General features: G+C 33.0%; 1 protein-coding gene across 8 annotated transcripts in view; it reads left to right on the forward strand.

The window, feature by feature from the left end:
• Positions 1–11462, forward strand: part of LOC136986462 (arginine-glutamic acid dipeptide repeats protein-like) — a 91644-nt gene extending 80182 nt beyond the window's left edge. For all 8 annotated transcript variants that reach the window (XM_067284001.1, XM_067284018.1, XM_067283996.1 and 5 more), the window contains one exon: positions 9569–11462. In XM_067284001.1, coding sequence (XP_067140102.1) covers positions 9569–9650 — 82 coding nt within the window. In that variant the 3' untranslated portion in view covers positions 9651–11462. The remainder of the gene's footprint in view (positions 1–9568) is intronic.
• Positions 11463–12764: the final 1302 nt, after the last annotated feature.

The following is a 12764-nucleotide window of genomic DNA, read 5'->3' on the forward strand; positions in this document are numbered from 1 at the left end:
TTGTTCCTCGGATATGGTCATTCGTCATATATGTGCAACTTCTGGTCCATTCCAAAGATACCGAGTAGGATCGAGATGAAGGCTTTGGGTTGGCCAATTCGACTTCTGCAAATCACTCCATTAGAACCAGAGTGGTAGTGTCTTACTGGTAAACATAGGGTCCTTCCTCAAATTACTGCCATAATGTTGGTAGTGGAAAATAGTCCAGAATATCCACCAGTACTTTGATACCATCTGCACCAAATTTCTCCATTGGGGTGATATTGTTTGGAAGAACTGTTCCCTGATGCTTGCTACATCTAAGTACAGTCATTCAACTAGTAGATTAAAATTGATTTATCTGCCCATGTAATGTTATGTTATGTTGATCATTGGCTTGGGAATAGCAAGTGACTGTAACTCATAGCCTGTGCCAACAGTTGCTCCAGAACTCTCACACGCAACTTGCGTGAACATTCTGCACAAAATTGGTCTCTCTATGCAAGTTTGGGGGGTTTCCCAGATATGTTTTGGTGGATTTGGTCCCAGCCCTCTTCATTTGCATACGATGTCACTAACCGTTGATTTTTGAGTGCAAAAAGTGACCATAATGTCTTATATAGAACCCTTTCAAATGTGACATCGTAGTATCATTCGACATCGAAAGCCTACGGCCAAACAAACTTATTTATAGCCGACACCGTCATGTATTGTTTACCTAATACCTACTTTTCACATGATCTGGCAGTGCGCGGATATTAACAGTAGGACGGCGTAAGCAGAATGTACTACACTCCACCAATCGAATTGGTTGCTTATTTCAAAGATGCTGCCCAACATCAGCCTTAAACAGATTGAAAACATCTGTTTTCAAATAATTTTGCCAGAATTAAGAGCCTCATTCTCTTCATTATTTATTTTTTTGAATTTCATTTAAAGGTAAGAATAAGTTAAACAGTCATCTTCGGGCTAACTGTTCTTGCACCATAATATCGATAGTATATCGTTGTCGAATGAAACAAAAATTATACAACCATATATATATTAGAAGCAACCGAAGATCGGCCGATAGTCAAACTAAATGTTTTATAAAGCAATATATTGAAATTTAAGTTTGAATATTACATTTCAACAAAGCGATGTGGCAATCAATATCCAATTTTCCATGCTAAGTTTAAAAATACAACAAAGGTGTCAGGATATCTATCGATAATTTGTTAGTTCAAATATGTAAATTGGTAAACTATTATTGACAAATATTGGATGTAAGATTACGTTCGCCGATATATGAAAGAATAGAAGAATGATTTATGAACCTTTTTCTTTATCACGTTAAACAAATGGAAGAATCGTATAGAGGAGAAGACACGAGGCTGCAATGTAACTCTACAGTCGACATGATAAGATGAGACGACATCTGTCGTGTTCTGAGTAATGGATTTTTTTGTTATCTGGGATACCAATTAATTTCTCGATGGTACGATATCTCTTGTTATCTCTTACAAGCTGTATATTGTGATGTTTGTATGGTATTAATGGTACTGTATTCTGTATCATTATGCAAAGCTAATTTTGTGAATATGTCTGGTTGATCTTGCACGTTTGTGAGCGTAAGCATTAGGTGGGTTTAATGTTATTCGTCGTTAGATTCCATTATTGTCCACATCCACAGACTTGTCGGATTTTTTTCCACATTTATTTTTCTTTCTTATTTTTAATATTTAGAGTCTTAAAGCAATTTGAGCAAGTTCCCAAACAAAAATATATCTGAGAAAAGAGGAGCAAAATATGCAGTTATTCGGAATTAATATGATTTGATAATGTTTTGACAGAGTGTAATCATCAATTCTTTTCCTTACATTTGCTAAATTACGTATTTCATAAGCACGCAACTAGAAACCGTTAAGTTATGAGGAGACTTCTTTGTGATATGAATCGCTGTTGAATCTTAAAATTAATACGTTGATACTTACAAGCCAGATTTTTAGGCTTTTAAATGACAAAATTCTGTAATTTAGTCTAAACGTAGATGGTAAAGCTGCCATCTCGGACTAATAAGTGATTATGTTCATAATTAATATCGTCAGGACAAATTTTATACATCGATCAATTAAATTATTAGCCTAACAAGAGCCTAAAAATCTGACAAAGCTTTTGGCAGAAGAAATGATTTAATTTAGTATCAGTTTTAAAAGTACACTGTTCCTTGCCTGTATAAATTTTTGCATGCTCTAGTAATTTACATATGTCCTCCTAAGATATCTCTTTGGAATGCCGTTTAGTTACCTCCGTACGGTCTCTTGGTTTCCCCGAACTCGACTGAGATCGTCTTCCCTACAAAGCAAATTTTAATCTGGCAAACAGGAAGTCAGTTTGGGCTCGCCATACTGTTACGGGTTCCTGTTTCCCGAAGTAAAATTTTCTTTGAATGGAGACAATTTCGGAAACCGAGAGACTTTGCGGAGGTAATTAAACGGCATTCCAAAGAGATACTTCTATGAAGGCGTACGTACATTAATAGAGCAAAGATTTGTATAGATCAGAGACAAGTTTATTTTGAAAACCGATTCTGAACCAAACTTCTATAATAAATTCTGTCCTCGAACTTAGTATGCATACCTCCTATTTAGATATTAGAAAATTGGGCATAGTTATCCTTTAAGCACCGATTTTGAATTTTAAGAGAGCTCTTTCTTAATCTACACTTTAGGCATTATTCATTATTTAGAATGATTGAATAAATGAAGCCGCTCTCCTTTTATAAATAAATTGCAAATATTTTGTATTTTTGGCAAGTTTAAATACGTTTCCTAAAGCGTTATTTATTCGGCGAGTTCAAAAAGAAGCTTAATTTTTATAAATTTCGATCATTAATTAATACTAATTCCAAAACGAAGAGCACCTGATAAAATTATCATATTTTTCTCAATACGTAATGTAATTTCCTTTATTCTGTTTAAAAAATGCACTCAAATCAGAATTTACTTAATATACATTCTTTTAATGAATTCGAGCAATGTAATTTGCATAATAATGATAATTAAACATAGTGATTGTATGACAAAACAAGAATATTTACTAAACTTTCTAATTATAAAACGAATTCTGTCGTATTCGATATCGTCGAAGGCGCATGCTATCGTGCGGCTTAAATCCGCAGTTTGGATAACGTGGGCATATATCTAGTAAAGAAACATTGTCGTCGTCGTCGTTTTTTTCAATTAATAATTCTGATTTAGTTCATTGACTTAAATAAGTTTACAAAAACATTTTGGAAGATTTATTAACCGAATTATCGTCTACAAATTGCAAAGGCAGGATTTATTCTATTGCACTGGTGCATTTGAAAGTTGAAATTCAATTTTCATGTCGACAAACTAAGAATACACTGGAATTGTCAATAAAGGTTCATCATATTTGATTGAAGTTTATGTAAAAAAAAAAAAAAAGAAAAAGAAAGAAAAAATTGTGTCGAACAGTATTTGCAAACCAAATTCAATTTTTATTATATAATAAATCCAGAATTCTTTGATTTGAAAGACTGTACGATAAGTCAAACATTTGTATTTTTTTTTAGAAAGATAATACAAAATATTTTATATAGATTTTAATTAAATTATAAGAAAATTGTGATTTATTGGGATCTTTTAAGTGTTTTTCGAGTCTTATTGGCTCGTCTTTAGGGCATAAATTGTTCCAAAATGGACAGTTTTCCTGCAAGACTATTCGGAACGGTTTGTTTCCGCTCATTTCAAGATCTTTCACGCTAGTAAAGCATGATTTTAATTAATAAATCAAAGAGAAAATGCAAAAACCGAGTCAAGAAGACGCGATCAGAGTAGCTTTTTGAATCTTTTAATATCCTAAGATTAAATATGCAATACTTTTACTTAAGAATGAAAGGAAAAACTTATCGAGTCCGTAAAATCTTAAATAGTTGAACTTTCATCCCGAGTAATATCAAAAAATTAATTGCAGTTATTTTCAAATATCTCTCGGATACAGACCTCGAACAATTAAAAGTCTGGACGTAAATAATTTAAAAATAATAAATCAAAAATTTTGTTCTTCGATTAAATTTTTAGTTTCACTCTAATTGTTATAAGTAAGCAGGTTCTTACTCACTTCTGTAACAGTCAAATAAAAAAAAATAAGCATTTACTATTTAAAAACTTTTAATAAACTGGACAATATAACACTTCAAGAAGACAACCATATTAAATTTTAGTACAACAACATTACCACTACCATTAATTATTGGGCTTCGAGACGTTCGTACACGAAATCGACGAACGTTTTCGGCTTCGTTAATAGGCTGGCTTCGGATCAAATTTTGTAAAGTTATGGACTCTCTCTCTCTCTCTCTCTCTCTCTGGAATTTGAATAATTAAATGTCTTTAAAACTTTTTCGGAATGAAACTTTGTTCTAGAATAATTTTAAAATTCAGCATAACTAATGTTAATGTATTTAAAATGTCTTCTATAACGTAATTAAATTATATGAAAATTTAAATACTTAGGAATTACAACTAATGAATCATAGTAATGTAGTATTATATAAGACATAAAAATTATATTATAGTAATTTATATAAAAGAACCGTAACGTATGAAAAATATGTTATACGGGATGGACCCAAAAGTCAGTTAATTGATATATAAAGTTGTTTTAAGAATAGTTAAATCACGATCATCCAGTTGCGCACACTTTTATTCTGTTCTTAAGACGTTAAACTGTACTAGTAGCATTGCAGGTTATTTGTGTGTTTACTTATATTAACAACTTAAATTTTAATGACAGTTATTAAATAATGCATTCGATAGAACGTCCCGCAGTAATTATTATGATAACGTCGTAATAAATATTTAAATTTAAATTAGAGTTATTCGTAATCGCTCGCCGTTCGTACGATAACAAATTTCAGAATCGTCGAAAGAAATAAATTCCTCTGTTAATAATAAAACCCAAACAAATAGTTTACCGTAGTTGTTAATGAGTAACCGTCAAGTATTTAATTATGATAAGGATGGTAATTTAATTACATTTTTAAATATTTAGTTAATACAACTGACTAATTTATTTTCTTTTAAATGAAAGAATAAATTATTGTATAATTTACCCTACAAATATACCTTTATGCATTCTGAGCATACTAATTAAGAAAAGAATACTCAACATCAGTAATATTCCAAAGATTGCAAAAGTTTCAAACTTGTTATTGTGTGAATGTGCTTGCAAAGACAGATTGCTAAGAAAAAATGAATATTTATAGAACAGAGATACAATTACAAGCAAGGGAAGTGGTATGCGCGCACACTACAGCAGACATCTCGAAGCTTTAGAGGAAAATATGTCTCATATTGTACGACCGGCGACTTAAGCCATGGCAAAAATTTGTTTAGAAATTAAGATGGATCCTTAGTACTTAAATCATAGGATAATTTACATAAATATATCTTCAGAACAAAGTTTTTCATACAGGAATGCTTACGGGTGAATGAAGACATCAGAATTGAATTATCACATGGTCACAAGTTTGTGCACAAAGGTGAGAGAAACATTCCAGTTGCGATAGTACAATTAGAAAACATCATTGCAAAAATGTATCTTTTCGAAGCTAATACGGAGAGACGTGCTCTTTCGTCCGAAGCGTTGCGCTTCAAACGGATAAAAGACAGCAATGTTAGAAATGCTCGTTATAATAGAAGAATTCCGACTCCATTAGTTAATAAAAATTCAGCGGTAATATCTATTAAGCTATCGCATAGTAGCTTAAAGAAAGTTAATTTTCTGGACATAACGATTTTTAACAAGATAAACCAGGTACCAAGCAATCCCAAGTCAAAACATTTTTTTATATATTATCATACATAGATCACATGCACAGAAGTTAGTGGCATACAGGGCATTAATAGTGCTATAACACACACTTCAGTTATAGAATTTGTAGGAATTCTGAACTAGAATTAAAGAAAATGCTTTCAAACAATTCTAAACACCATAAACCAGCCTTATTAGAGCATCTCTAAGAAAGCGGAGAAAGAAGAAAGAAATGCAAACCAAGAAAATAATAGGTTATGGTTGTAAAAGGCAAGTAACCGAGTCGGTGGCCCCTTTTTCCAAGAAAACTTGATACCAATTAGCAGTAGAGGTAAGGACAGATTAAGCGTTCTATCTAAGTCAGGCATATACACAATAAGGCTCCTAAATTGAATGAAGATTATTTATACATAGAATCAACAACCAGATCAATTGAAACAAGAGTTAGAGAACATTACAGGTCAGTAGCCAAAGCACATTCATTACAAAGAAGATACTACCCTCGTGAAGTCAAGATTTTTACATTTTTGGGCTCGGGACACCTTGAAGTGCGGAGAAATGCAAAAAACATTTGGGGGGGGTTTCTGTATGTATTGGTGTGAGTGTGTGTGTGTGGGGGGGCACAATTTTGTTTCCCTCTTTGAAGCTTAATAACTCCTATGCTTTTTGTCAAAAATTTCTGAAATTTTGCAGGGAGATTTGTTTATTAGGGGGATTGATACTATTAAATTTTGGTGATTAAAGGTTAAGAGGGGAATGGGGAGATACACGAGACCCCCTTTATGTGCAATAGGTCAGACTTTACTCATTATTAGCATTTACAATTTTTTTATAAAACTCATCCCTATCTTCAAAATTAAGCTTTTTGCCATTTTATAATAGCTAAAACTATAAAAAGTTTTTATGTAAAATATAACATAAAGTAAAAACTTTGGTGTTCAAGTGATACATTCCATTGAACGAGGGTTGAAAATCGACGTTCCACTCCGTCTGATTGCCTCCCCCATTTTTAATATACATCAAGTTTGACCGCGTTTGATTACGGGCCAACTACTTTAAGCAATTTAAGAAAATTTCCAAGGTTTCGACTTTGTCTCAAAACTCGAAAGCAGACCCAAGTTCTAGGATAAGACTGGAACCGCAGAAACTCTATGCGTTACGGGTCGACGTCTTTACTCTCTCGGCCATCTGGCCGTTACGTATCGTTCTGTTCGACGTGATAATTCTTTAGAAAATACTGTAATGTAAATTGGAAATGTTTTCATAAATATAATTTGCATAAATTGATTTGTTGCTTGGTTCATTTAAAATCGATTACGTTACTTTGCCCACGACTTTCTTTGGTTTGTCGCAAGAAATATTCTCTTCTCGGTTTTTAAAGCTACAAGAATTGCTCTGTAAACATTTTGTATGACTTGCAGGAAGGAAACAATGAAAACACTTTGCCAAAATTGTTATGTAGCAAGAAAATAGTACAATAGAATATTATTTTCGTAGAAGAATACTTATCTTGTAAGAAAGTAAAATAAATTCTGGAAACATAATTCAATAGAATTAAATTAAAACTAAAATAAATACAATTAAAAAAAAATAACCAATCTCTTTTAACAAAGGATGAAATGAGTAGTGTTTATTATTCTAATTGATCATTTCTTTCCATTTGTTAAAATTTAAAGTATGTTAACTGTTATATTTTCATTATTTTTATGCTATTAACTTAATTGTAAGTGAGACTAAGTCTGCTGCTGCTTTTTTTTTTTTTTTTTTTTCTTTTATAATTAGAAAATTATTCTTGATCAAATCCACAAAATCTGCTTTATTGGAGTCGCATCCATTCATAACAACTTCCTAAGTACTTTGAAATTGACTAAGCCCGTCTTCGGGGAACGTATTACCGAAAACGACGGACTTAGTCGGTCCGAAAGTGCCCAGGAGATTGTTATCAAAGAATGTCATTTATTACCTCCGTGGCTAGATACGGATTCGGGTAAGGGCACGGGGGCAGCCCCCCTCCAATTTTGCAGAATGTGCATTGCAAAAGTTAAATATACTCACAAATGCTTTTATATAATCTAACTTTATACATAATTCTTTTTAAATTGGCAAGTGGTCCAACTAAGAAAGTAATATAATTATTTGTATTATATGTGGTATCCCTCTTGCCATTTCTTTCTGGAATCACTACTGTTTACAACTTCAATAAAGTAGATTTTTCTGTAATTGCTTTCATTTCTTGCGCAAAAAGAGACTTATTAATTACTGCATTATTGATAATTCTACAATAAACCTATAATTCCGACGACATAGTACATTTTAAACGATATGGTGCGCGTCATTGGCTGGCTTATTCGGCTGTTATTAGAGTTACTATACCAGGCAATATGTTTGTCTGTCCGTCGAATTAAAATGTTACACAGATTAGAAATTTCTACTTATTATAACAGTGGTTTCGAACACTTGTCGTGGTCTACTAATGTAAATTGAAATGATTTAAAAGCCCTTTTGTGTATATATTAAATTTCTAAATCACCAATTCTCGGCCGGCGTGCCGCAAAAATCGTAAAAATGCATCCTTAGCTCGGAGAAATTCGGACGCTACAAACAAATAATAATGAATTTTCAAACAAAAATGCCTATATGATAGGAGACAATAACAAGGGGCGAGTTTGAAAGAATAGTGGGTTATACTATAGCATTCCCCATTCAACAACGGCATAAGTATATATTATAAACAATGCTTCTTTACAGTGAGAAAATCCAATAACTACAGACTTTCATCTTTGCGCCATAACAGATAAACTACCAGAACACCCCTTCTAAACCATCCGAAATCTTAAATTAAGCGGACGAAAGAAATAGTTAGGTTTTATTGAAAATCAGTTCTTCGGAAACAGTAATAGGCCATAAAATTGTTCTATATATAAAGAAATAAAACACCAGATCAGTAGTTAAATCTAACAATTTAAGTTTTTAATATATTAAAATATATATATTTAAATTTATGTAAATATTTCTTGAGGTTTCATTCTAGAAAAGGTAAATAAAAAAAGAAAACATTCTGGTATTAATACCTTTATGATTAAAAATATATTAGAAAATTTTTATTTATTTTTTGAAAATGTCACCTCTTTCTGCTTCAGATATTATGACTTAAGTGCTTTTTTATGTTTAAAATATACTACTACACTCTTTTTTAAAAAATATAATTTGATCGAGACAGAACACCAATTATACTTTTTATATTCTTTACATATATATATATATATATATATTTATGGTTAATGTTACCTATGGTTCCAAGATGGCGGCTCGTCTCTGATTCCAGCAAACAGAAAGGAAACAATAGGAACGCACGTTCTAACCTATTCTAATAAATTATTAGAATAGGTTAGGTTAGGTTAGAACGTGCGTCCCCACTGTTTCCTCGCTGGAATCGGCCGCCATCTTGGAACCATAGGTAACATTAACCATATTTATATATCAAGCTATAGGGTGGCCCAAAAGCCATTGTAGATACCACAAATTTCCTTCTCGTTATTAAGATTTATATTTACAAGTGTACCAGTTCTATCGAGCCACCCTAAAGCTTGAAAACCGTGCTTTATAGTCTGGTAAACACCAGAATTGTATTGTGGGAGTGGCTCGGGTGTGAAACGAGCAAAGTTTAAAACGTTCGAGTAAATGGCACGTTATCGATTTAGTTTATCATAAAAGTATCGATTAGTAGTATAAATTATAACGTTATCATTTCTTTTTTTCTGTTTTTCAGACACCAACAACAAAGGGAACGTGAATTAAAGCTGAGAACTTTAGAGGAAGCTGCCAGAGGTGGAAGACCACCATTGAATTAACATTAAGGGACCTGTTTAGAAAGATTTAGTGCATTATTTTATCTGTGAATGGACGAGAGCCTGATAAATAGAAGAAAATTATTATTAATAATAATAATAATAATATTTAAAAAATATATATATTATTTCGTAACCTTTATCCAAGGTAAAGGGTGATATTTAAACGTCATTGGGTTATATATTATATATATATATATATATTTTTTTTTTTTCTGTTTTATTTATTTGTTACCACGAACTAGAGAAGACTGAAGTTACCATTGTTATCGCTCATTTGCTGCACAATACAAGAAAACGTTACTTTACTGTAAGTGGAGTTATTTTAAAAGGAAGAAAGTGTATATTTTATGCTGTCCACACGTCAAAGTCATGTTTAGTTTTTAGTAACGAAAAAATAAGTAAATAATCAATTCGGTGTGATTGAAAAGCAGACATTTCCGTCGGAAAATAAAATAAAATAAAGGGGAAAAAATATGCAACTTTATTCTTCTTCTTCTTCACCGTCAAATACGGCGAGAATTGGTTTTTTGAAGATAATTAGTGTGATATATGTACTTTATATCTCAGGTAATATATATATAATATATATATATATATATATTAAAAAAATATATGCCCTCTTTCCAAATTATCAAAGAAGTAACCCCCCTTGCAGTAAGAAAGTACTGCAGGAAAGTACCGTAAATTTTGAGCACAAAGAAAACGAAATTTTGTTTTCTCTTTTCGTATATAATTTCCTACGGAGATGCATGGAAATTTCTGCTCTTTCAAACAATAAAAACAAAGGAATTTATCATATCTTTATATATATATATATATGTGCATTTATTTTGCTTATTTTGTAGTTAGGCAAAATAACCCCCCCCCTGTTTTAAGTACCCCCTGTACAGCATATTAACTCCATAGTTATCAAAATTGTTACAACACCAAGCTGTAGTGTGACATTGTTTTACTTCAGCGTTATCTTCAGAAATGGTAGAATTTAAGAACTTCATTTTCAGGATTGTTTATATATATATATATATATATATAAATAAATAGAAGAAAGGCCTACCTTCTACACCACTGGGAGTACCGAATGTCATCTTGTGTTAATTGCGTTTTACTCGAAAATGACAAGATGTAATATGGCCAAACAAATAAAAAAAAAAACTCTTGAAGAGAGTCAGTGACGTTGCAGAGATTTGATGTTTGAGCATTCTTGCCTTAGAACCTTGTTGAAAAAAAACACAAAAAAAAAACACAAAAAAAGGATATTCTCTGTGAGTTAGCGAGTTGTACTGTATACAAATGTGAGTATTGAGTATATAGTGTTGTTTGTCAAAAGGATTTTTACTGCCACTGAACGGGAGGGTGGTCGTAGTCATTGCTTTGCACAATAGGAAACAGTATGCACCTCAAAAAAAAAAAAACAATATATATACATACATACATGTACCTGAAGCACCAAATAATTCAGGTAAATGTTGACGACTGCACCTTCCCTTTAGTTATTATATTATATCATCATCCTGCCTTTTTTTTCCGAGGGTAGGTCGAGTAGTCACCGTGCATACTGTGACCCAAACAGGGAATTTCTGCACAAACATGTAGTATTTTTGTATTTAGAGCTTTTTAGACGAAGACTGCATGGCTTTTGGTGTATATGTACATAAAGCAAAGTGGTTTGGGCTTTCTGTGATTGCATAATTAATCCTTTGTAGAATCATTGCATGTAAAGTAGTTTTATACAGTCCCAGACAATTCCCAATGTTGCTGTTATTGTTGATTGTGAAGTTACTTTAAATAAACTTGTACAGATAAAGTGTCAAATGTGCTTTCTTTTTTTTCACCTACTCTTCTATATGTTTACAAACACACACACACACAGGAAAAAAGAACACCGGAGATTATCGATCCGCTACTTTTTAAAGATTGGCGAGTGGTCGCGGGTTCAGACCCGGATCCCGGAAGACATCCCCGACTAAAATTTAATTATCTAAATGCGTTAATAAGGACGAAAAGTTCATTAGCCCGGGGCCCCGAAGGGCGCAACGTGCCGAACACACCCAGAGAATTATTTCTGTCTCGATAATGATTCACACTATAGGACAAAAGAGTTTAGCAGCGGATAAAGCAACGAATACTCCATTAAAACGGGATTATCGCTTTCCCCCCTCCTAACGGCGTATTTGTGTATATAAAACCGCGTTGCAGCCAGCCTAGACCGCGAGTTGTCACCAGTTTTTTTTTTCTTGTATTGTTATATAGACAGTGGGAAATGTTATACGATCGATTGTCAAAGGGCGTTCGACTTAAGAGAGATCGAAGGTCAAACCTCCACCCAATCTATATCGTTTTCCAATTGAAAATATCCGGAGGATAGAATGATCACGTCACGGAAATGCGGTCTACACAATTAATAGGTGGAAGAAAAGGAGGAGGGGATCGTTAGAATCCATTGTAAGTTGACTGGCGAAACCTTATCTATAATTATCAGAGGAGAGAGAAGGAAAGTAAAAAGTAAAAAATTGATTAAATCGCTTCTAATTCCGGAATGACACCGGAGTTTTTGCAATTTTTTAAAATTGCTACCCGCATTCGACGATAAAATCTCGCGTTTCGTATATTGTTCTATTGTAATCGATGCGTTTCTTCCATAAAATAAACGCACCCGAACAATAATAATAACACTAAAAGTCTTCCCGGCCGTTATAATGAGGGTGGCCCGAAACTCGGTGTATTTTGTGTGTACGGATTCCCGAAAGCGTTCTATTATTTTGCGTAACAAATTTGCAAACGTTTATTTATTATTTAACCGACTTTTGCGCAATTTGGCCACGTTTTTAAGCGGTAGAAGCCGCGCGCGCGCGCTCTTGCAATACAAACAAAACAGTTTAGACAAATAAGACAAAAGTCGAATTTAATTATCGGTTCCGGGCGGTTAAATTCTTAAGTAAATAACCGAATTAACCATCGATTCGAACCGGTTTAGTAGTTAAGACGGGCAGAAAAACGCACGTGTGGGGGGAGGGGGGAAAGCGCGTAATCCATAATACGGTTCGATTTTAAGAAGAGAACGAGCGAAGAACCTGTTTACTCTCATCGATCCGTCGGATCTCCATTTCGCTGGGG

This window comes from Centruroides vittatus, unplaced genomic scaffold (assembly GCF_030686945.1).
Source record: "Centruroides vittatus isolate TY-2023 unplaced genomic scaffold, ASM3068694v2 contig_1213, whole genome shotgun sequence".
Taxonomy (NCBI): domain Eukaryota; kingdom Metazoa; phylum Arthropoda; class Arachnida; order Scorpiones; family Buthidae; genus Centruroides; species Centruroides vittatus.